This window comes from Dromiciops gliroides, chromosome 2 (assembly GCF_019393635.1).
Source record: "Dromiciops gliroides isolate mDroGli1 chromosome 2, mDroGli1.pri, whole genome shotgun sequence".
NCBI lineage: Eukaryota > Metazoa > Chordata > Mammalia > Microbiotheria > Microbiotheriidae > Dromiciops > Dromiciops gliroides.
The window spans coordinates 135,291,169-135,317,210 of record NC_057862.1 but is presented as its reverse complement, the minus strand read 5'-3'; the positions used below and the strand labels follow the sequence as shown (position 1 = coordinate 135,317,210).

Below are 26,042 nucleotides of genomic sequence, written 5' to 3'. Positions count from 1 at the left end.
GATGACTTTTTGACTCTGTTCTAACCCAGACATAGATTTTTTTTTATTCTTGTGTGTTAGCTGTTTTCCCCACTATGGTTCTTCTTGATACTTTATTTACAGGTGTTCCTACAAACAAAGTGGAAGCTTTTTAAAGCCAGGTTTTTGTTTCCCTTGCAGACCTGAAAGAAGGCGTAGGGATGTCTTTCAAATGGCCAATTCCACATTGCCCAGTCGGAACAGGAACACTACAATGGCAGATCACTTCACCAATATGTCAGACACAGAAGAGATTGAATCAGAATACCCATTCTTTGAGAGTAGAGTGGATAATAAAGAGAGGACTTTAATTTCTCATCTCCGGCCTTTTACTTTGTATCGCATTGATATTCATAGCTGCAACCATGAAGCTGATACTCTTGGCTGTAGTGCTTCTAACTTTGTCTTTGCGAGGACCATGCCAGCAGGTATGAACCTATAGAGCAAAGGCTCTTTTTAAAAACAGTTAAATCTTGCTAATTATCAAGCTTGTCTGAATTAATAACTCTGATTTATATATACACTATATTTAAGGAATTGCAGGAGGTTTTTTGGTTTGTTTTTACCATCACATACCTAAGGCATCTGAAGGAAGCTAGTGAAGTTTATAACTTAGCTGGGGCCCTGCTTTAATGGATAGATAAATAAGAAAAGAATAATGATTTGTCATTAGTATATCAAGCTACCAATCTGAGCAGTACTGACCTGCTTATTCTGTAGTTGATTTAAATCACTTCCACACATTTTTATAGCCTACTTCCTCCTCCCCTCTTCCAGCAGAATTTAAACTGAGAGCAAGGATTTTCTTGTCCTTGTATCCCTACATCTTCCAGAATACCTTTGAAAATAGTAGGGGTTTAATAAGTGTTTGGTTAATTGAGTATCTCCAATACACTGTGCCTTGTGTGTCTATTTACTACTAAAGTGATTGAAAATAGTCCCTTCTTTTCAGCTGGTAAAAATACCCCCATGTAATTTTGTTTGCATTATTCGTTTGCTTAGAAAGCCTCTTCTCCCTGCCCCCCCATAGTTGATACCAGGGTAAACTTCAGCTAGATCCCACTAAATTAGTGGAGTCCAAAGTCATGAGGCCAAAGCCTATGCAGTTTGTAGTTGTCTTCCTTATCCCAGTTCTTTGCCTTCCAATAAAAAGCAACTAAAAGATAAAACAGAGCTTATTTAGCTACTAGTTCTCCTTCCTCCCAAGAGTATAAGATGATACTTTAATTGATAAGATTCTTGTGACTAAAGATGAAATTTTTTGGTGTGTGATGGCATCTTTCAGTCTATCAGTACATGTTTGGTTCTGAAAGCTGTTCGCCTCTTAACAATTCCTGCCATAAGCAATTTAGCTCTCTGGAGAATTCTACATTTCTTCACTAAACTTTGTAAGCATAGATAATTTCTTATTATAACTGCTTCATATAAGTTGGTGTGATTTTTGTCTCTCATCTTTGATTGGCTTACTTTATCACTTGTTGGAAATGTTTTACAGAAGGAGCAGATAATATTCCTGGACCAGTACTGTGGGAACCAAGACCAGATAATACTGTCTACTTGAAGTGGTCAGAACCTGAAAATCCCAATGGACTGATATTAATGTATGAAATAAAATATGGTCAGCAAGTAGAGGTAAGAATTGGACCGTGTTCTGTGTCCTTTTCCTGTGCTTGGATCAGTTGGATTTCATTTAGGCTGGAACTCTTTTAAAATTATTATTATTATTTTCGGGGGGGCGGGGCTAATAGGGTTAAGTGACTTGCCCAGGGTCACACAGCTAGAATGTATGAAGTGTCTGAGGCTGGATTTGAACTCAGGTCCTCCTGAATCCAGGGCCAGTGCTTTATCCACTCTGCCACCTAGTTGCCCCTTTTTCAATTATTATAAACCTAAAAAAATTAAAATCAAGAAAAATGTTAATTCTATCATATGCCCTCCCCTGAACTAGGCAGGGGAAAGGAAGGAATGGGTGGTAAAATATGTTCAGACAAGATTCTTGAATTTTTTTTTAAATGTTTAGTTTCATGGCAGAAAATGACTTTAGGATACAGGTAAGCAGTCTGAAAGATTTTTTATTACCCACTTATCTTTTAGAGATTTTCTAGTTAGACATGAAATCCACTTGCTTAAAACAAACTTGTATTTGTCTTCTAAAATACTGCATAATGTTACAGTCACCCCTACTGAAGGAGAGACATTACTAGAATCCCACTTTCCATGACTTTCTCTGTCCCCTCCCCTTTTATTGGATATTGGTTCAATGAGAGATGAGAATTAGGATATACTCACAGCGCTGAAGTCACTGGTGAGATGAGAATCTGAGACAGCAGCACGTGCCAAAAGAATCACAGAGCCAGCCTGATTTCACAGAAGTTCGGGAGAAGCTAATACTACTGTTGTGTTTCTTTTAGGATCAGCGGGAATGTGTTTCCAGACAGGAATACAGGAAATTCGGAGGGGCCAGACTTACACGCCTGAATCCTGGAAACTATTCAGCCCGTGTTCAAGCGACTTCTCTTTCTGGGAATGGATCATGGACTGATCCTGTATTCTTCTACGTTCCAGCCAAACGTAAGGATTATGATAGTGTTTTTGTTCAATTCTGTCCAACTCTTCATGTCTACTGTGGACCACACGGTCCATGGGGTTTTCTTGATAAAGATACTGGAGTACTTTGCCATTTCCTTCTTGAATGGATCAAAGCAATTAGAGGTTAAGTAACTTGCCCAGGAGCACACAGCTAGTAAGTGTCTTGCAACTACATTGGAACTCAGGTCTTCCTGACTCAAGAGCCAAGTGTTCTATCTATTAAGCCATCTAGCTGCCTCAGTTATCACAGTAATCATAGATTTATGTCAACAACCTGTCTAAAGTTGTGTGTCAAGGGTTCATCTCTTGTTCTTCTGATGTGCTTGGGGGGAAAGAAGTGGTGCTGAACACTGACCCTTGAAGACAAGGGACAGATGTTTTTTCAGTCAATTTTTTTGAAGTTTAGATCATACTGAACTGAGAGGAGAAGCAAAGCAGGTTAGCAACTTGCCTACCAGCTATATGACATGTCTAGGTTAATGATCCCTTCATTAGAACTTAATTCATATATGAAGTCATTTCACAGAAGAATTGAATTAGCTTTGCAGTAAGTAGCCTGCCCAGAATCATTATTGGAACTTCTATAAGAGCTACTATAAATAACATGACAAGCACTTAGTACTATTACCTATAACTATCTAAGTTAGGATACATAATAATGATTGTGATAATGAAATTATATAAAAGACAGGTTGCAAATGAAAGAAATATTTTTAAATGGTCTATATGATTGCTGATGATTATATGATGACAATATGGCCAGAAAGGTTAAAAAAAATTAAACAGTACCCGGGGGGTGGGGGTGGGGGTGGGGGGGGCAGCTAGGTGACACAGTGGATAAAGCACCAGCCCTGATTTCAGGAGGACCTGAGTTCAAATTTGGCCTCAGACACTTGACACTTACTAGCTGTGTGACCCTGGGCAAGTCACTTAACCCTCATTGCACACCTACCCCCAGAAAAAAGAACAACTACCCAGCATGAGGGCATCCACATAGTAGGCACTCAGTATTCATTGGTTGACCTAGATAAATTGATGTTTTATTTTATAAAAATTTAGACTCCTCCATTATATTTAATTTGAATGTATTAGTTGTTCTGGTTTTTAATATTATTCTGTGTTGTATTCAGTGGTTATTTAATTTGGGATCTCAGTGTTAAACATTACTTCTCACAGAAAGTAGCATTTAGACAGTGTAGAATTATGGTCCTCTAGTTGATTATGATTCAATTTTGTCAGTGCAGTAGATAAAGTCTGATCTTTAGAGCCCTAAGAGTTAAGGAAAGAACTCCAAAGATACCTGTTATTTTAAGTGGTATTCTTCAAGAGTTTCCAAATAACATTATCAAAAGAAGTAATTGGTCATTGGTCATCTGTCATAAAAAGAAAAATAAGGCATATTAGAATTACCTGGAAGTAACTTAAAATCTTTATTCAATCATTATGCTTTAACTCCTGAACTTTTTCTCTGAACTCTGACACCTAAGTTGTGTAACCTAGGTTAGCCAATGTAAAAGATTCCACTATTAACCTGTCATCCATTCTAGTATCCAAAACCCCATACAGTGATCGTATAAATTTCCCTAAATTGTTTCTCTCTGTGCTATTTATTATCCACAGAGAAATCAAGTGCCCAGAGCTTTCTTGAAGGATGGGAAGGTCAGATTAGAAGAGGTTTTTACCTGTGTATTTGGGTAAAACATTTGCTGTAATGTAGAACACTCATTTTGACCTAACCTTATTTCTTCCTATTAAGATGAAATTGTTACAGTGCTTTCATGACAGAGTCATGTAACCTCATGAGTGTCAGACTGGGATGGGATAGGAGTGACTTTGCTAGTACAAATGGGTGTAAACTCCAAGAGGAAATCTTACATATCTATTTTACTATTGGGAAAGTTTTTCCTTATGTCAAGTGAAAATCTTTGTTATTAAGGTTTGGTGTCATTTCTTCCCATTTAATCCTCACTGGAGATGGAGACTTACTAACAAGGCCCCTCTTTATAGAAATCCTTTTTATGAATACTATTAAATTGCCCTTCAGCCTTCTTTTCTCCAGACTCAATCGTCTCAGATTTTTTAGCTTTTTCTCATAGCTGAAAGTCTTGGGCCAATTTTGTAGACCTTTAATCATTTTGTTGTTTTCCTATGGACAAATCCCATTTTCTTCATGTCCTGCTTGAAACGTAGCTCCCCAAAAGAACACAGTGCACCTTGACCACTAATACAAGTGATGCTGCTAACTCTGATGACTATCAATGACATGAAGATATTTTCAGTAAGGTGTAAATGGTAGCCTTTTCTTCCTTAGAACTGAACCATATTTTGGTAATAATGGGTTTTTATTCTGCCTATATAACCTGTCTTAAAACAAAGAATAGAATGACTATGAAATAGTTGGTTAATATTATTATCCTGGCATGATTTAAATTCAACAAGAAATTGTTAAGCCCCTGCTTCATATCCAAATATGAAGAAGAAATGAAACAGTGATCCCTAAAGTCACTCAGTTTATTATCTACATGGAAGAGAAGAACATTACAAAGTGCTAAGTAAGACTTAAGGAGATAATGAAAGAATAGGCCCATTCAAGATAGGTCTATACACTCAACAAACATGTATAACTAGCAATATGCTGTTTAGGTATATTCCAGGCATAACTGTGGACCAAAGTAACAGCAAAGAAAAGACTGGAAACTATTGGCTGTATATAAGACAGGGACCATAAGATAGTTTGCTTGCAGCATAGGATTTGGACTAAAGAGTAACAAAGGATTGCAAAATGAAAGATTTTGAGCACAGAAGTGACTATGAGAATAGTGCATAAGGAAGGGAAATCTTTTCGATCTGTGAAGGATAGATTAGAACAGAGGTTCTTACATTGGTGTCAGTAGAACCCCTAAGTCAGTCAATAAACATTTATTAAATGTCTACTGTATGCCAGATACTTTGCTAAGGGCAAGAAGATGCAAAAAAAGGTAAAAGGCAGTCCCTGTCCTCAGGGAGCTCATTGTCTAATGAGAGAGACGATACACAAACAACTATGTATAAACATGAAAGGTTATTAACAGAGGGAAGGCACTAGAATCAGAGGGAATAGGGAAAGACAGCTTAATGTGAACTAAACTAAGGAAGTTGAGATAAAAATGAGTAGGAAGAGCATTACAGGAATTGGGGACAGCCTTTAAAAATGAGGATCTGTGGTTAGATTTCAAGGGATCTTGATGAGATACATGGGAAAAAATATTACAGCTCTTTTTCAGTATAATTGGGTTCCTTTGTTATCCAGTATATTTTATTTTATTCATTTAAAATATTATTCTGATAGGGGTCCATAGGTTTTACCAGACTGTCAAAGTCTAGGACAAAAAACGTTTAAGAATCCCCAGATTAGAGGGAAGGAAAATATGGAGGTAGGAAAACTAATTAGATTATTGCAGTAATTTAGGTCAGTGTAAATTAGTAACAGCAGGAATGGAAAGGAAGGAACAATATTGATTAGAGAATGGCTGAACAAATTGTAGTACACAAATGTAATACATAATAACTGTTCCATAAGGAACAATTCATGTGAAGCATTCTATAAAGCATGAGAAGACTTATACAAATTGATGCAGGGTGAAATAAGCAAAACCAGAAAAATAGTGTACATGATGACTACAAGCAATCACGTAAAATGGAAACAACCACCAACTCCCCCACACAACACCCCCCCCCCAACAAAGGACACTGATTAAAATGACCAAGCCTGGCCCTATAGAAGAGATGAGAAAATGTTCTTCCAGTTTTCTTTCTAAAGTTAGGAAAATTTGGGAGTGGAACATCATTTATGTTGTCAGACTTATTTAACTCTTGGTTAGCTTTGCAGAATTTACTTTTTTCCTAATTTCTAAAGCTTTTTTTTTCTTTTCTTTTCTTTTTTTTTTTTAGTGAGGCAATTGGGGTTAAGTGACTTGCCCAGGGTCACACAGCTAGTAAGTGTTAAGTGTCTGAGGCCGGATTTGAACTCAGGTACTCCTGACTCCAGGGCTGGTGCTCTATCCACTGCGCCACCTAGCTGCCCCTCTAAAGCTTTTCTAAGTACAAAGGCTAGCCAACTATGGAGGAGGCAGCAGTTTTATAAAAGGTGATGAGAAAAAAAGAAAGCAATAAAAATGTAATATGTTAAAAAAAACACAAGGGCAGATATAGAGATATTATTAGATCATAAATACATGTTAATTGATTGGAAGAAAAATGGACAAGACCCTACAATTTGTTGGATGTAGAAGTTGAAGTAGATGGTAGAGTCAAGGGTGATAGCATGACTTAAAAGTATGAGTGACAAGTTGAGTGATGGTGTGACTGACAAAAATAGAGAAATGAAAAGAGGGAATCAATTTTGAAAGAAATATGAGGAGTTTGATTTTAGAAATGTTCATTTAAAAGAAAGGAATGTAGGAAACAAGCAATTATGGGAGTCCTTGCAATGTACTAGTGTTTCGCAAATGTTATCCCATTTGGGGGCAGCTAGATGGCACAGTGGATAGAGCACGGGCCCTGGATTCAGGAGGACCTGAATTCAAATCCGGCCTCAGACACTTGACACTTACTAGCTGTGTGACCCTGGGCAAGTCACTTAACCCTCATTGCCCTACAAAAAAAAACAAAAAACAAATGTTATCCCATTTGATCCTCACAGCAATGTTGGTAGGTAGGTGCCATTATTATCCCCATTTTACAAATGAGGAAGGTGAAATAGGGTCACACAGGTAGTGTCTGAGGCAGGATTTGAACTCACATATTCATGGTTCCAGGCTGAATGCTCCATCTACTATTTTACCATGTAGCTGCCTAAGTGTTAATAAAATACAAATACAATGCTTTCTCCTATTCAGATCTTTCACTATTTCAGAATGCCTTTTGGGTGGGTGGGGGGCAGCCAGGTGGCTCAGTGGATAGAGCACTGTTCCTGGATTCAAGAGGATATGAGTTCAAATCCGACCTCAGTCACTTGACATACTTACTAGCTGTGTGACCCTGGGCAAGTCACTTAACCTCAATTGCCTCACCCCCCCCCCAAAAAAAAAGCCTTTTTAAAAAAATTTACTTAGAAAAAAAGATGGGTCCAGCCCTTTAGACACTCACTGATAAGAAACCTATGGTTTTTTGCTTCTATTTTTTGTTGGAAGATCTAAATGTTAGTTTGCCTTCTAGAATATCTAATTAATTTTCTTAGAGGGTTTTTTGCGGGGTGAGGGGAGGGGATGGTATTAAAGAAATTGGGTAGATTTAAAAATCCCATTAATTGGTTGAAATAAAAATGTTCCATGTTACTTAATGCGTTTTATTTCCTCATATCTGCAGCACCAGACTATGAAAACTTCATTCACTTAATGATCGCTCTGCCCATCGCAGGATTATTTATACTTGGTGGAATTCTGATAATGTGGTATGTCTACAATAAAAAAAGGTAAGAACTTCATACTTCTCAAGTTGTCATTGATATTCAAACATTAAAATTGGGAATGATGGAAGTTTGGTTCTATTTACTGAAAGGTCCAGAGACATTGTAAATCAGTCTCATTGAGGACTTTAACTATGGCCCTTAAAAAGAAAGAAATGCCATAACTTCACACGATCTTTAGTTTATGTATTCTTTAAAGGAAAGTAAGATAGGAACTTGTTGAAATGTTTCATAAGTGTTTTCTATCTGCTTTTAGTCTTTTTCTCTAAATAAAGCTGCTTCACTTATTGAATTAACTAACTTTTCCAAGTGTGGTATGTGGCCCCCTTTTCCAAATGGCCTCTTTTATTTTAATTGAAGGAAAAAAATTAAGTTTGTTTTTTTTTTCCTTGAAGAAGAACTTAGGAACTTAGGAGTTTTTCCAAAGATGGTATTTTCCATCTTTATGAATACATAGCCTGTTTTGCTATAATTGGGACAAAATGGTCTTAAACTACTAAAGAAACTAATGGGATTTCATGCAAAGATATACACTGGGCCACATTTAGAAGAAGTTATGAATATATTGGAGTTATTATAAGAATCAAAGCTACCCCTCTTCATCTCCTCTGTTAATACTTAAAAGAACATATAAAGTAAGAGGTGTGAATGGAGTTGGAAGGATAGGTAGAGATGTCACATATGTAGGGTTTTGAAAAATTATATTTTAAATCTTTTGACAGAAATAGTGACAGATTGGGGAATGGAGTTCTATATGCATCTGTCAATCCAGAGTACTTCAGTGCTGCAGATGGTAAGTGTTTAAACACGTTTGCACACATGTGATTTCTAGATTTGGGCTATTACTAATGGAAATGATATACTTCATAATGTTGAAAAAAATAATTATGAAAACTTGCATTTATATAGCATTTTGTCATCATAATGCATTAAGAGGCCACTAGGGGCACAATAGATAGAACCTGGAGTCAGGAAGACCTGAGTTCAAATCCACTCTATGTACTTACTCGTTATATGACCCTAAGCAAGTTATTACACTGCTGCCTGCCCCAGTTTCCTTATCTGTAAAATGAAGATAATACCCCCTACTTCTCCATGGTTGTTATGAAGATTAAATAAGATAATAAAACTTTGACAGTTTTAAAGTGATATACAAATACTAGTTGCTTTGTGGTTGAATGACATTTTGAAAAGAGTCAGAACAGAGACCCTCAGTTATCAGAATCATCACAGAGTCTATTTTGCTACATTAATGTCATTTTACAAACAGCCCTGTTGAGAGAGAGTTCACAACTATCACTGTCACTTTCTTACTTAAGAAGAACCTAAGACTCATATAAGGAGAGTGCTTTGCACAAAGTCCTATTAAGTGATTGAAGAAAGCATTGATTTTAATTCTGTATTTGCTAATATATTTTTTTAAACCTAAAGTTAAAGAAGGATGGTGTTATCCAAATGATTCATTTGGTATTCTTCAATTCTAGAAATCTCAGTCATAGAATATCTTTGCTATAAAAGAAAGAAATGCCCCTCCCCCAAATCACAGAAGTGTAGGTCTTTAACACTACATATGATAGAAACACACTTCTGATTGTAACCCATACAGTGATCATTTTAATAACATGAAATGTAATGCTGCAATTACAAGGATTCTTAAGTGATTCTAGATACCAGAATGTTCACATTTAGAAAAGAAATAATTATGACATTGACAAAAGTATTTTAAATTCAAATGGGCTTTTTATGTTTAAAATAATATTGTCTACTCAAAGGCTTTCTCTGTAGTTTTCATATTTATTTACTATCCTTATTTTAAAATCTTACTGGAATTTATTTTCTTCCCTTATCTCTTGTTCCCCTGTTTCAACCAGTATCACAGTATTTACCTTCTCTATATCTCCTCACATTTTCTTTTGGCTTTTACTGATTTTAATTTAGCAGGTCGGTTTGGTTTGGTTTGGGGTTTCTTGGGGATTTTATGAAAGACCCATTCTTATGCTTCTTCTTAGCATACAGGTCACCCTGGATTCTCAAAGGCTGTGCTAACATAGTACAGTCTCTTATAGATCCTACCAAGCTAAAAATCTTTGTGTGTGGTTCCACATAGAGTGTTCCTATTATTTGAGAACTATCCAATAAATTTATGAAAGGCCCTTCCCATTTAGTTGTTGGTTTCCAGGTTATCTATCCATTTTGTTTTGGGCTACAACTTGGGCAGCTAGGTGGTGCAGTGGATAGAGCACTGGCTCTGGAGGCAAGAGAATGTAAGTAAATCTGACCTCAGACCCTTACTAGTTGTGTGACCTTGGGCAAGTCACTTAACCCCAATTGCCTTAAACATCCAAGGCCATCTCCATTCATCCTAATATATATCTTGCCAGGGGACTCAGATGACTCTGGAAGAAAGAGTGAGGCTGGTGACTTTGCACATCCCTGCCTCACTTAAATCCAATTCACTGAAAGTCATGACATCACCTTGATGTCATGGTCTTCTTCAAGAACAAAGGACAAACAAAAACAAGTCATAAATATTTCCTACTAATAATACAAAGAGGAATTGTAGGTAGTCTGCATCAGTCAAGGATCTGTCTCTATCAATAAAATCATGGCTTCTTGGAGTATTACATTAAATTAACCAAATCAAGACCTGGAAACAAAGAGGGGTTGGTCATGTCTAGTGTTATCAGAGAAAATAAACAAGCATTCATGACTGTTGAAGGAAGGGTATGAAGAGAAAAGTAGCTTTCTTTATCCTCTAAAAGTTTAAACAAAGAATAGGAAATATGGGAGAAGACCTATTTTGGGGGGGGGGGCTGGGCAATGAGGGTTAAGTGACTTGCCCAAGGTCACACAGCTAGTGTCAAGTGTCTGAGGCTGGATTTGAACTCAGGTACTCCTGAATCCAGGGCCGGTGCTTTATCTACTGCGCCACCTAGCTGCCCCAAGACCTATTTTTAATACTGTGAAAAGAAACTGGTAATTATTGTTAATATGCTAGATGATATATGTGGAAGCATTCTTTAAAAATTTAAAGTACCATACAAATGTAAGAAATTCTCATAATTATATTAGCAAATAATCTCGAGTTAATATGAATTAAGGAAATGAAAGTTCATAGACTAAATGAGAAAAGGAGAAATAATTTACTATATATTCTCTTTTGTATAGAAAAGACCATACTGAAAATATCCCAGACAGATGAGGATGTGTACTATTTCAGAATGAAACCCAACACAGAAGGGGCATGCTTATTTGTAGCTTTGACAGTAAAATGTCAAGTAAGATTTAGGAATGCATTAATGTAGCAAAATAGACTCTGTGATGATTTAGATTTTACACAGAGGGAATAATGAATAATTCTGATAACTGAGGGTCTCTGTTCTGACTCTTTTCAAAATGTCATTCAACCTACTTTAAAAACCTTAGTGTCAGCTAGACCAATTGGTTAGAACACTGTCACCTCATTTGAACTTAATTTCTCCAGCCTTTTGACAAGCACAGTATAGGTGGTTTCCTCAAAAGGTGGCAAAGTGACATTGTGTTTCAGAAGTAGTTAAGAAACCCACTTTTCCCCCCAAATGAACTAGCCTATAACCATTTTCCAGAACACATTGAAAATATACAACAGGAAAGGGCTTATAGCATTGTTCATGCAGCCCTCCAGGTGATTGGTGAAGCTTATGGCTTTGGGTTGAAGTATATACTTTTTGGCTTAGTGTAGTAGTTTTCCCATGGATAGATAAGTGTATAAAGGGAAGAATTTATTGCCTTCAGAGGCCCTTCCCTCTATGAAGTAAGTTTAACTGTTTTAAACTCCATGTTTTACTGCATACTGCACAGTTAATTCTGATTAAAAAGCAAACCACTTTCCTGAGATAAATGGTTATGAACCCTGACTTTTATAGCCCCTAAGGGAGTATTGTAAATAGTCTTATCTATTGGGCAGTCTTGCATAGTTCTAATTTTAAGTGAGCTACCTCCTTATTTGTTTAGTAAGCATAAGGAGTGCAAACTTGCTTTTGTGAAATTTCTAAAGATTTGTATACTATGAATGTTAAAGTCTTATAAAGGAAAGTTAGGAATTAGTGCATAGTCCAAGTTTGTAAATATCCCTGTAGGTGACTCTTCATTGGTATTTATTCAATCTAATATTGACTTGAAGACCTCAATCAAATGTAATACTTGGGACCTGATTCTCTTATGGAGAAGCTATTAGCAATAGCTGCAGTAAACAGACTGTTAAAGAATGATTTTCTCTCCCATTAAGTTAGCTATCCTGAAGTACTCTGGTTTCTGAATGAGTGGGACCACATAAGTGCAGTTGCAAGCTCATCCTGCCCTAATAAAGCCTTTTTGTCCTAACCACCTCCCTCCCACCCAAGATATTGCATAATAATAGTGAGTACTAGTTAGAGCCAGTTCTTCATTGGTGCTATTAGTAGCATTTCTTTTACCTTAGACTTTTTACATCCAGATCTTGAGTAGATTGATACAGCCCCTGGTGTCTTGAAGTTAAAATGACCTGGGACTTTATGTGTAGTGTCTTACATGTGGTAAGCACTCAATAAATATTTGTTAGAATAAAAATAAAATAAACCTGAAATAGCTGTCCTGCCCATTTTAGAGTTGTCCTCAATCCTCTTCTTTTCTGGTTTGGCTACTCTCCACATGGATGAAGTCTGGCAGGATACAAGCTTTGTGAAATTCTTCTTATCCCTCTCCTTTTGTGAATCTCTTTTCTACCTTCGATTTATTTTGCCATTGGATACAGTGAACTAAAGAGCTGAACTAGATAGAGAGCTACTGCCTCCTAAGCCATATCTTGAGTCTGGCATTTTATGGGACTTCAAAGGACCTCCCTTTTGGTTTTTCATCCGTTCTTAAGAGGATAATGTGTAGTAATTATTTGTGGAATTTAGAACATTTGACTATGACCAATGTTCACTATTATTGCAATCTCTTCCATTAGAGTTCTAGTAGTGGTTTATCTTTACTGGTGGTAAAGATCTGGTGGTTTATCTTAGCATGAAGACCCTAGGATCTTGAAGCCTTAACCAACAGAATACAGAACTGTTTTATTTATTTTGGGTGGGTGGAGCCGTCATTTTAAAAAAATTTTGAGTTCCAAATTCTCTTCCACCCGTGGAGAAGGCAAAGCAATATAATACCCATTATATATGTGAAGCCATGCAAAGCATATGTCCATATTAGCCATGTTTTAAAAAAAAAAAACAAAACAAGAAAAAAAAGTTCTTAAAAATAAGGCAGGGGCAGCTAGGTGGTGCAGTGGATAAAGCACCAGCCCTAGATTCAGGAGGATCTGAGTTCAAATCCAGCCTCAGACACTTGACACTTACTAGCTGTGTAACCCTGGGCAAGTCACTTAACCCTCATTGCCCCTCAAAAAAAAAAAAAGGCAAAAAAATGCTTCATTCTGCACTCAGAGTTCATCAGTTCTCTCTGTAGAGGTAGATAGTATTTTTTATTATAAGTTCTTTGGAATTGTTGAGGATCATTGTATTGATCAGAGTAGCTAAGTCTTTCATGATTGTTGTTATAATACTGCTGTTATTACATACATTATTCTGTTTCTGCTCACTTTATTTTACATCAGTTCATATAAATTTTCCTAAGTTTTTTGGAAATATCCACTTCATCATTTCTTACAGAACAATTGTATTCTATCACAGTCATATACCACAACTTGTTCAACCATTACCCAATTGAAGGATAACCCCTTAATTTCTAGTTCTTTGCCACCACAAAAGAGTTGTTATAAATATCTTTGTACAAATTGGTCCTCTTCCCTTTTCTTTCATCTTTTGGTATGCAGACATAGTAGCAGTATTACTGGATCAAAGAGTATGAATAGTTTTGTAGTCTTTTGGGTACAGTTTTAAATTTTTCTCCTGAATGGTTGAACCAGTTCACAACTCTATCCACAGTTTATTAGTGTACCTATTTTTTCACATCCCCTCTACCATTCATTATTTTGCTTTTCTGTCATGCTAGTGTGAGGTAGCACCTCAGAGTTTTATTAAATTTGCATTACTCTAATTATTAGTGCTTTAAAGCATTCTTTCATATGAGTATTCATAGCTTTGATTTCTTTTCCTGAAAACTACCTAGAACAAAGAACTTGACAAGGCCTATCAGGCTGGAAAATCCCAGGCATAGTGACAAGATTTGTCATCTGAAAACCAGCCTAAGTTCAAAGAGGTCCATTTCTAACTAGGTGATGGTTTGTTGTTGTTGTTATTGTTTTTCAATTCAGGATTTCATGTTAATTAAAGTATTGAGAAGTTAGATTCTACTTTGGTAGAAGAAAAACTCATATTCCTGAAATTACAACTACATGAAATACTGAGATTTGCTAAGTTTACCGGCTATTTTCATGGGAAGCTCTTAGAACACTAAAATGAACTAATGCCATTATTTCCTGACATGTTAGTTATTGATTTTAGTTATTGATGTGCTGAGCAAATTTACCAGTGGTTTATTTGTTCCATATGTTGGAAGAGTTTTGTTTGGTTTTGATTTTCCCTTTAAATATATTTAAACAAAATTCCTTCTGTTTCTTCTTTTCCAGTGTATGTTCCAGATGAGTGGGAGGTACCTCGAGAGAAGATTACCATGAGTCGAGAACTTGGGCAGGGTTCATTTGGGATGGTATATGAGGGAGTTGCAAAGGGCGTGGTAAAAGATGAGCCTGAAACCAGAGTAGCCATCAAAACAGTCAATGAAGCAGCAAGCATGCGGGAGAGAATTGAATTTCTCAATGAAGCTTCAGTAATGAAAGAGTTCAATTGTCATCATGTGGTAAGAAGAAAGTCTTTATAGATACTGCAGTGTCAGGGCTAGGGGGAGGAATCTGAAATGGAAAGACTGGAAAGAAACTCCTTTTCCTTCTCATGTGCACATATTTAGAGTTGAACTCTTAACTACCTGTTTTTGGAGACAATATCCAGAAATCACTGATAATCATCACTTTATATCTGCCTATGCATGCTACCTCACTAGTTGTGATATAGAGGATGTTAGACATAGCCTTCCTGTATTTTATGTTCTAAAACCTCTTCCTCATCACTTAGATTGAGCAGCACTGTAAGATAGTATTCATAAGAGAGGAGGAGATGGGAACAAAGCCGTATGAACTTCGTATCTGAATCATCTGGTTTTCCCTTCCAGGTACGGTTACTTGGAGTAGTATCCCAGGGCCAGCCAACATTAGTCATCATGGAATTGATGACACGGGGGGATCTCAAAAGTTACCTCAGATCTCTGAGGCCAGAGACAGAGGTCAGTTTTTATTTGCATACCTTTAAAAATGCTATTAATGTATATTGTTAGTTATTACTTCTACTACTACTAAAACCACTACCATCACTGCCAGTGATAATATTACTACTACCAGTACTACCACTACTACTTCCACTATGCCACCACTCTTATTACTAGTACTACTACTATTACTACTACCACCATCACCACTATGACCGTTATCACAATCCTCACCATTACTCCTCCTCCTAATACTACTATCACTACTAGACATACTACTACCACCACCAACACAAGTACTAGTACTACCATTACTACTTCTATTACCACTGCCACTACTACTATTACGACCACCACCACCACCACCACTACTATCCCTACTACTCCAACTACCATATCATTTCTTTTCACTTACCTAGGAGTTAGGAGACTTAACTGTTGCATTCCATGCTGCACTGTTCTTTAGGTGTTTGGACTTTGGATAATCACTTTCCCTCTGTGCCTCAATTCTTTTATCTGTACAATGATGTCTGGACAAGGCAATCAGGTCCATTTAGCCGTTAAAGAGCCTATGATTTTATAATGTTATCCTCTGTTTACAATCTATCCTGAGAGATAGATAGCAGCTGTAAAACATCAGCTTACTTTCTTTTCTTTTCTTTTTTTTTTTTAGTGAGGCAGTTGGGGTTAAGTGACTTGCCCAGGGTCACACAGCTAGTAAGTGTTAAGTGTCTGAGGCCAGATTTGAACTCAGGTACTCCTGACTCCAGGGCCGGTGCTCTATCCATTGAGCCACCTAGCTGCCCCACATCAGCTTACTTTCTAAAGTTTGTAGTTATTTGTCACATAAGTGACAAAGTGATTATAATTAATTGATGTAGACAGTTTCTCAGTTGCAAGAGGACCTTTCTATAAAACCAGAAGTTATACATAGTTTCTTGACATAGCATCTGGAAAGTTGCTAGGAAGGTATTTAAAAGTGAATTCACCTACTTCTTCCCCATCCATGTGCACATGCCATCACCTTATTCATGATGCCTTCATGGTTGAGGCATGTGAACTTGTGTCTATGCAACTAGATTACCAGAGTCCCCTCTTCATGAGACTGAAGAGTTATCTTGCTTAGAGCTTAAAATAGAAAACAAAGCTTCAGTCTTGCATTAGTAAATGTTTTCAGTAAAGTAAGTATAAACCAATAGTTTGGGCCATGAGTTCAAATTTTCATTCCATCAGCAACTTGCAAAGTCATTTTTGGATGTCCCTCAATGCCCCAGTTTCCTAAGTCTATGTCAGGTATGAGTAAAAATTAATGTCTTCTACAGCAAGTCACTAGTTGAGTGTTAAATAATGATACCAGCCACATTAACAGACTTTCGGTATGAAATTTCAAATTTTTAAATGCAATAGATTGGTTGCTTCAGTTGAGCCTAAGAGGAGTTTAAAATTCTTTATAGCATTGACCCAGTTTTGCCATTTGCTGTGTAGGTCAACCTTTCTATGCCCTAAACTTTGGGATTTTCTCTGCAGAAACCTTTTTATCCCTATCTCTTCTGAAGTCTACCAGCTTTTCTCCATTTGAGCACATTTTTGTTTTACGTTTTATTAAATATGAACCTTTACCACCTCCCAAGTGGAACTTCATGTCAGTTTCAAAGGATGATTCACTTGTGGTTTTATTATATCTTTAACAGTTTGTGTGTATAACTCCTTCAAGGACTTTGAATGTGATGTGTATGAAGGCACAAATAACTAAAAGTCTTTGTTTTAAAAATGTGTCTGTACCACACTTTGAAAACCACTGATCTATAGTTCCACTTCAGCTTTTAAGACTACTTTTTGCCAAAAGTAATTTTTATTGTTGAATGATGGCTTGTTGGAAAATTAAACTTGTGGGATAAATTCAGTTCTGCTCTTGCTTACATTAAGAGGAAAAACTTTATTAACAGTGACTTAGTAGTAAGAAGAATTTGATCAGTGAGCTCCAATAATGTGCTTTTAAAAAACAAACAAACATTTCCTTAAAGTTATAAATGGATTTGTTTTCTTCTTACTACTTAAGTTACAGATTGTATGTTGAAATTCAATTTTTGTTACTTTGGCTTTTATTTATTTTTTAAAGTAGGGGCTCACAAGAAGTTCACAGGGTTGTGAAGTTCAAATAATGTAAAGGGAAGTGATTTATGAACTATAAACTATTATAGAAGTGTAAGGTATCAGGAGGAGAAGGAAGGAAGGCATCCGAGAGTTTTCACACAGTAATAAAGTGAATGCTTTTTGAACAAAGGCAGGGAAAAAAAGGGAGATCTTAACCTCCAGACTCACATCTCCAACTGCCTTCAGACATCTTGAACTAAATGTCCCATAGATATCTTAAACTCACCATGTACAGAACTGAACTTAATGTTTTTCCCCAAAACTCTCCTCACCCCCTTTTGACCTCTTGTATAACTGTCAAGGGACCACCATCCTCCCAGTCATTCAGATTCCATTCCAGCTGTCATCTTCAACTTCTCACTCTTTCTCACCCTCCATATTAAAGCTATTGCAAAGGATTGTCAATTTTACATTCTTAAAATCTTTCATATACACTCCCTCCTCTCCTCTAACACCACTCTGCTGCTTCAGGCCCTCATCACCTCAAACATTAACTATTGCAATGGCCTGCTGGTAAGTCTTCCTGCCTTAGATCTCTCCCCACACCAGTCTGTCTTCCACTCATTTGTAAAATTAATATTCCTAAAGTGTATACCTGATCTTGTCACCCTCCTCCCCCCATTCAGAAATTCCCATGGCTTCCTGTCACCTCCTCAGACACTGTTGCCTCAGATACTTGCTAGCTGTATGACCCTGGACAAATCACTTAACCCTGTTTGCCTCAATTCCTCATCTGCAAATGAGTTGGAGAAGGAAATGGCAGACTATTCCATTATCTTTGCCAAGAGAACCACATCATAGGAAAAAACAAAAAACAGTAATAAATAACAACGTAAATGCTAATTGACTGAGTGGTTGATTGTGTTAATGGAGAATTTAAATGCAAAAAGGAAGATTAAGACAGGAGATTTATATATTTGAATATTTGTCCAGTTTTTCAAAAGTGTACACTTTCAAAGGAGTTTTAAAATGACCTTCTCAGCTATATTTTGTCCTTGGTAAACCATTGAGTTAAAAGGAATATAAATTTCTAGGTGCTCGAGTAAAATAGAATTCTTAATACCAAAAATTGCTTGTTTCACTTTAAACATTTTATGTACTTCCCAAAATAGAAATCCCTGGTCTAAAGGAGTGCTAATTGGCGTTTCTCATTGTAGCTGAGCTTGATGTGGTTAGGGAGTGAGCACATGATTTTACCACTAAGCAGATGCTATGGTCTACATAATAACATGCCGATTCCTTAGCAGACTGACTTGTGGTGATAGGATTGAGAAAAGGCATTACAGCTTTTGAAAGGGACAAATTCCCAATTTTTCTCACATTTGAATCCTTTATTGCTATCCATCAGAATAATCCATGCCAGATGCTTCCAACCTTAAAGAAGATGATTCAGATGGCTGGAGAGATTGCTGATGGCATGGCATATCTCAATGCCAACAAGTTTGTCCACAGGGATCTTGCTGCAAGGAATTGCATGGTTGCCGAAGATTTCACTGTCAAAATCGGAGGTGTGTTCTTCTTTACCTTTCCAGCTTTGCTGCTGTGTCCAGAAAATAGCTTTTTACATTTCTGATGTAATTTTGTGTTAATATGGATTTAGTTGGTTTTTGGAAGCACTTTTGTTTTTTGGTGTTTTTTTTTTTTTTTAAGGAAAAATGTTGCTCTTGGAAACGGCATATTTGTCTCTCCATATTCAGGGTTTGCATGATGATCGCTTCCAGGGAGAGTAGCAGCTCAGCAATAAACTATACAGGTCTAGGTATTTTGAATATTTGATAGTCCTGCAAAAGTTCAGAGAAGTTATATTATCTACAATTGTTCTCATTTTCCTCTTCCAAGGTATTATATGTTTTGGTCCTAGATCGGCTACTTAAATTATCCTTTCAGACACTCTTCAATTCTGTCTTGTGTAGCCTTTGTTTGTGGTAGCATTCCTATGCTGTTAAACATAGATTTCCCTAAGTCAGAGTCAGCCCCCCAACTTTTTGGAGGTTCTGGCTATATAAAGTCCTAATAATAACAACATTTCTGATCAAAATAAGGAAAGGCGTGCCACTGTCAGGAGACAAAGGAGATGGGGTGAGGCAGAACCTCACTTAGAGACCTATTTGATAAGCAACAACAACAAAAACAACAGCAGAGGTCCTAAGTGAATTTTAGGTCGCTGGCTAGTAATGTTGTTTCTAGCGATCAGTGTTTCCATCTTAAGTAGACTTATTTTTAGTATGCACCAAGAAAAACATACACCAAATAAAACTACGGTGTTGCTGTGGAAACAGCCGAGCTTCTTCACTTTCATCTGATGGTTCTGATAAGCACAAATGAAAAGTCATAAGAAAAATACTATAGTCCAAGAAAACTATTTTAGAAGTTAAGTTTTTCATGTATTTGCTCTGTAGTTTTTGTGGTATGTTTTCCTACCCCCCACTACTCCCAATGTCATTTAACGATAACTTTTAAATGCGACATTTTATGATTTCCCCCCTCCCCTCCCCTCAGGGAACTATGAATAGCTCCTAAAGAATTATTTCCAAAGCAGGTGTTTCTGCATTTGCTCTTACAAATAAAACGATGTACTACAGAGTAAAGGAATAGGTTAAACAAAACTATGGTTGTCATGAAATATTCATTCAACACCTGCTAGTATGTGAGCCTAGACTAGGTATCATAGAAAGCATGACTGCTATCAAAGACTTTACTGCAAAAGTTATAGTGCACATCGCCCATATAGATTAGCCAGCAGTGGCTGAGAACCATTTCTCCAGGGTTTTCACCAAGAGTCAAAGGGGTGAGGAAGGAAATGTGAATACAAAACAGAAGGGAATGGGTAAGCATGAGACCCTTGGTGGATGGTTGTAAAGTTTTGCTTTTCTCCTTATATACCCTACCCTTATTTTAAAAACCCCTAAAATATTTTATTAATATGTAACAAGGCATAATGTTAGACACGTGCCTGTTTTTTTTTCTTACTCTCTTTTAAGTTTCTTTTGATCAGTCAACATTTATTAAGTGCCTACTAAGTTCCAGACATTGTGCTAAGTGCCAGTGACCTTCAGCCTCAGCTAGGAATGTGGGATAATTCCAGAGAAACTTGCACAGATCAAATATGGGTTTCACAGTCCATCCCTACATATTACTTGCTTTTTATCCTTCCCGAGACTGGTATGAAAGGACAGATGTTTCATGCCAGTTTTATTACCAAATCATGTAAGCTGTTAGTAGCTAAATAGTACAGTGGATAAAGTATCAGGCCTGCAGTCAGGAGGATCTGGATTCAAATTTGTCCTCAGACACTTACTGTCTGTGTGACTCTAGGCAAGTCATTTAACCTTTGCTTAAATTTCCTCAAATTTAAAATGGGGATAATATTAATAAAGAGCTCTTGTATTTTAACTGTGATGTTTAAAATCGAATGTATGTGTCCTTACCTGCCCCCACCCCAGTTTGGGGGGAGGGGGAACTAGCTAAGATTTACTGATAAATTAAGCAACAGTTTAGGCTTTTAAACATTTATTAAAGTATATTAGGAATTAGCAGAGAGAGAGAGAGAGAGAGTCATCTTCATCTAGCTATCCAAGGGAGAACACTTGAAGTTCAGAAAGTTAGGATACCTGGCTACCTTTCTGCTTTTGCCACCATGAGCTTCTTCCTGAACCAAAGAGAGTGAGTCCCAGCTGCTTCTCTCAGAAGCCTTCTGTGGAAGAGGAAGCAGGGCAGTCCCCACACACAACTCCAAGCTAATTGGCTGGTCCATTGATTGACATGACTTACAGGTGGCTCTATGAATAGAGGTAACTTCTGGACACCAGGCAGCTTCCAGACGCCAGGAAAGGTCATCTTGGCAGGGAGAGGGGAGTGGGTGGCACCCTGGTTCTCACACTCCCCCCTGTGCTTCATGAAGAAACATCGTTTCCTTACATGAAGCAATAACATTACAGGTGCTTATGAGTAACAAAGTAAAGGGAATAAAAAGAGAGAAAAGAAATTGAGCGACACATTGACAGAAGCTAAAGGAGGCACTCCCCTTTAGCAGGTGGACATTACAAACAAAGAAAAACTAAAGGGGACACTCCCCTTTAGTAGGTGAATATTACAAATAGTGTATTCAGTGGGGAAAAGGAAAACAGGAAAATGTCCATTTGAGTCTTTGAAAGTCTTATCTCAGATGGTTCTTGGGATGTCCTCTGGGTGTGGTTGTGGAGTGAAAGTCTTTCAGGTGTGGATGCTGATGATCAACTAACAAGCCTCAGCTGTAGAGTTTCAGGTGTGATTGTAAAGTCTCTCAGGTGTTTCAGATACTGGTAATCAGCTGGAAAGTTTCCTACAAAATTGATCTTAACACAACCTTAAATAGCTTTGCCAATAACCAAATCAAACAATGAAACGTCTCAAAAACATGTCTAAGGAAATTCAGAATCTTTTAGAGATTTTACAATTATTGTCCAGTTGTTACACATGAAACATATAATAAAAACAAAAATTGAAACATTCTCTAAAACTTAATATTACTACATTGCCCTTGCATACTTTCAAAAGTGAACTTAACCTGTTGAGGAAATAGCAAATAGTTATAAAGAAAGATTTAAAGAAACAGAGTTTGCAATGAGAAAGGAAGAGTCGACATATAGTAATATTTTAGATAAAATAACCTGTAATGGAATTAATTTAGGCCTAAAGGAGAACCAGATGGTATTTGCATGCCATCTGCTAAGGACATGGAAATGGAGGAAACTTGAAAAACTGAATGAGATTAAACCATTGAAAACCAGTATTGAATAATGGTCTTAGGTAGCTTGTAAATAACAACTTTGTTAAGAGTCTCACCATGAGCAGGCATAATCCTTCCAGTTTATGGTTGTGGTGAGGAAGAAGGCTGTAAGGTGTCTTGAGCTCAGCAGTTCTGAACTACAGTGGGCTATGCCAATTCAGTGTTGGCATTAAGTCCAGCCATCAGTGTGGTAAGCTCCGAGAACAGGGAAGCCTCCAGGTTACCTAAAGATGGGCAAACCAGCCCAGGTTGGAATGTAGTAGGCCAAAGCTCCTATGTAGATCATCGTTGGGATTAGGATCATGAGTAGCCCCTGCATTTCCAGCCTAGGTGAGATAGGAAGACCAAGTCTTTTTTTTTTCTCCTTTAGGGGTAGGCCAGGGTGGGAAGAAACTCACCATGTCACTTGGTTTAATTGGAATCTTCAGGCTCAGTGCCTCTTCTTCACCTGCTACTGTGATAATCATTTCTTCCTTTTAGTGGAGTGGTAATAATATGAAGTGAATTTTTCTTTGGGTAAATTGTGAAAGAGATTAGTTTGCTTTATGGATTAAGAATCAATTTTTTTATAATATCAAGCTGTTATAAATCACATCTCTAAATGCTGTATTTCACTATTTAAAGGAACTTTATGGTAAACACATTTAAAAGCAAAGAACCATCGAGATCTTCCTTTTCTTGACAATAATCATCCTTTAATTTGTCGACATTTAGAATTTTTAATATCTGGTTTTATTAAAATGAACTATACCTATATTTAACTATGACTAGCATGCATTCATGTCACATCCCTGCTATTTGGTGCTGTTAACAAAGTAGTGGATGACATGAATGATCATATGTTTATTATGTATCTTCATTTATCCTCTAAAGAATTGCTTGAATCATTTAAGTCCATTATTCCTTCTTTCAATTTTTATAGATTTTGGTATGACAAGAGATATCTATGAGACAGATTACTACAGAAAAGGAGGTAAAGGATTATTACCTGTTCGCTGGATGTCTCCAGAGTCACTTAAGGATGGAGTCTTCACAACACATTCTGATGTTTGGTAATGAAATTTTGTCTAACAAACAAAAACTCATTCTGTCTCTACAAATTATAACAAACCAAGCTTAAATGTTTACTTTTTTTTTTCCTATTGCTTTTATATCATCCCATTCCCAATTCTCCTTGTTATTATTGAGGCTGGTTTCCTTAATCCAGCACACCCTTTGGAATTCCTGTTATCAGTATGTCAACTAAAAGAAGCAATTAATCTTAACCTAAAAAGCCTGAGGTGGGGAGGGATGATGACATTATCATTCTTATAACTTTCATTTGGAAGGGAGCTAACTTAGGTCATTCTTCCAAGAACTGAGATGTTTCAAAACCACACACACACAAACATTAATATATTCCTATTCTTCATTCTTTTATCTTTCAACCTTTTCTCACTTTCTCATTCTACATGCATTTGTATCAATCAGTCAGCAAATATTTACTAAGTACCTGCTATGAGCCAGGTACTGGGGATACAAAAAGAGGCCAAAGACAGTTCCTACTTTCAAGAAGTTCACAGTCTAATGGGGGAGACAACATGCAAACAAAAATATACAGACAATCTATATACTCATAAATAGGACATCAAGTTTGAGATATTTGAAAGGCAGTGGGTGATACGAGATTGCAAGTCAGCAGAGATGTTGTGTAAGGATAGGTAGATATGAGAATCATCTGTATAGAAGTGGTAATTAAACCTGTTGATGAGATCACCAAGTGAGGTAGTATAGAGGGAGAAGAAAAGAGGGCTCAGAGGACATCTACAGTTAAAAAAAGCTTAATCCAGAAGAGAATCCAGCAAAGGAAACAGAAAAGGAGTGGGAAGATAATATAGGAGGAGAACTAGGAGAGAATTATATCCTGAAAACCTAGAGAGAAGAGAGGAGCAAGGAAGAAAGGGTGATCAGTATTGTCAGAAGCTACAGAAAGGACAAAGAGAATGAGGATTGAGAAAAGGCCATTGGATTTGGTAACTAAGATCATTGGTATTTTTTGGAGTCTTCCTGTCAGTCAGACTGTAAGGGGTTAAGAAGGGAGTGAGAGGAGAGAAACTAGGGGCACCAATTATGGGTGGACTTTTCATGGAATCTAACCACACAGGGCAGAAAAGATATAGGGTGATTGTTAGTGGAATTGAAAAATTCAAGTAATTTTTTTTTTTCAGAATGAAGGAATGCATTGGCATGTTTGTAGGTAGTAGGGAAGGAGATAGTGAAGAATGATTGAACATAAGTGATAGAATGGGAATGATGGAACAGTCTTACAGGAGATGGAATGGGATTGCTTGAGCAAATAAAGGGGGATAGACTTGGTAAAGTTCATCATATGGAATAAGTGAAGACAGAGAAAGTAGCAAAAGGCACCTGATGGGAAATAGGGAAGAAATGGGAAGAGGGAGCCCATGGCGTACGACCTTATTTTTTCTATAAAATATGAGACAAGGTTCCCATATGAGAGGGTGAAGGGACGGGCAGTCATGGGAGGTTTGAGGAGGAATGAACAGAATTAAAAGAGCCACTATGGAGAATGGGATAGCGAAGAAGGGTGGGGAGTGACCCTAGAGGTCATTTGTACATATATTTATATATCTTATACATATATGTGTGTGTACATACTCATATATGTATATATACATATGTATATGTATATATATCTAAAATGTATATAGTGCCACCTTGTAGGTAAATTTATGAATTTCTTTCATATGCACTTTCACATTTGTTTTCTTCCTCCTTTCCTCCCTCCCTTTCTTCTTTCCCTTCCTAAAATCCTTTAGTTTATGTTGATACCATGTTCATTCATATAGTTCTTTGCTATTTATGAAATACTTTATATGCAGTATCCCATTTGATATCCTCAACAACATATAGCTGGGGCAAGTTATTATTTATCCCCTTTCTACAAATGAGGAACTTAATCTTCACAAAGATCAGTAAGAGTTGGTTAAGTGGTATAGTTGGGATGCAGGCCTAGGGTCTTTTGAGCCCTATTTAGCACCTTTACAACTGTGAATCTTGAGTTGCCTTTTTCTTTTTTAATACATAAAGTTTATGCCTTTATTATGTTTCCCGTTAGTTCCATCTTTTTTTTTTTTCTTCAGTAGGCATACTTGGTTGCTGACTCATAGGTAGAATGGGATATAAAATATATTCCTTCTTAATAAAAGTCTGTTAGTATAGTAGTTCTGGACAAGTTCAGAGATTTCAAGCTGTGGCCTCTTCTTTGTCCTCCTTTATCAGCAAGTTTGTATTATAGGTAGTCAGTTTCTAAAACATAATTGAAGGTCTTGGAAGATAGTTGGACATTCTGGCATGTCAGCTTCCCAAAGTATCACATGATGTCTTGGCTTTCTTAACAAGGGATCTTATTACTTATGTGTTGTTTACTTCCAACTGTCTGGATGACAACACAGAAGAACCATTTAAATAGTAACCTACATCAGTTTTTAACCTCATGAACCTCCAAGGGCTCAGGCCTGCTTTTTTTTTTTTTTTGAGTCAGGTCCCTATTAGAAATAGCATTTAATTATGACACAGCAAAACACTGTGAAGTCAGATATTGGAACTGTAGTGAAATAAGGATGTCCATGAAAAGGAGCCTTTCCACTTACCAAATCAATCCCATTTTTAAAGATTAAGGCAAAAAAAAAACCCAAAACAAGTTGTTTTTATCCCAGTGTTACTTAGTTATTTTTGCTGAAAGCCTTCATGAAGGAACAGATGTTTGCTACCGATTTCCTATTT

At 36.9% G+C, this 26,042-nt stretch overlaps 1 protein-coding gene across 1 annotated transcript in view; it reads left to right on the top strand.

Moving 5' to 3' along the window:
- Positions 1-26,042, top strand: part of IGF1R (insulin like growth factor 1 receptor) — a 389,249-nt gene that overhangs the window by 350,158 nt on the left and 13,049 nt on the right. The window contains 9 exon segments of the mRNA XM_043982683.1: positions 160-446; positions 1,514-1,650; positions 2,430-2,589; positions 7,954-8,059; positions 8,776-8,846; positions 14,643-14,872; positions 15,242-15,352; positions 18,837-18,996; positions 23,179-23,308. Coding sequence (XP_043838618.1) covers positions 160-446; positions 1,514-1,650; positions 2,430-2,589; positions 7,954-8,059; positions 8,776-8,846; positions 14,643-14,872; positions 15,242-15,352; positions 18,837-18,996; positions 23,179-23,308 — 1,392 coding nt within the window.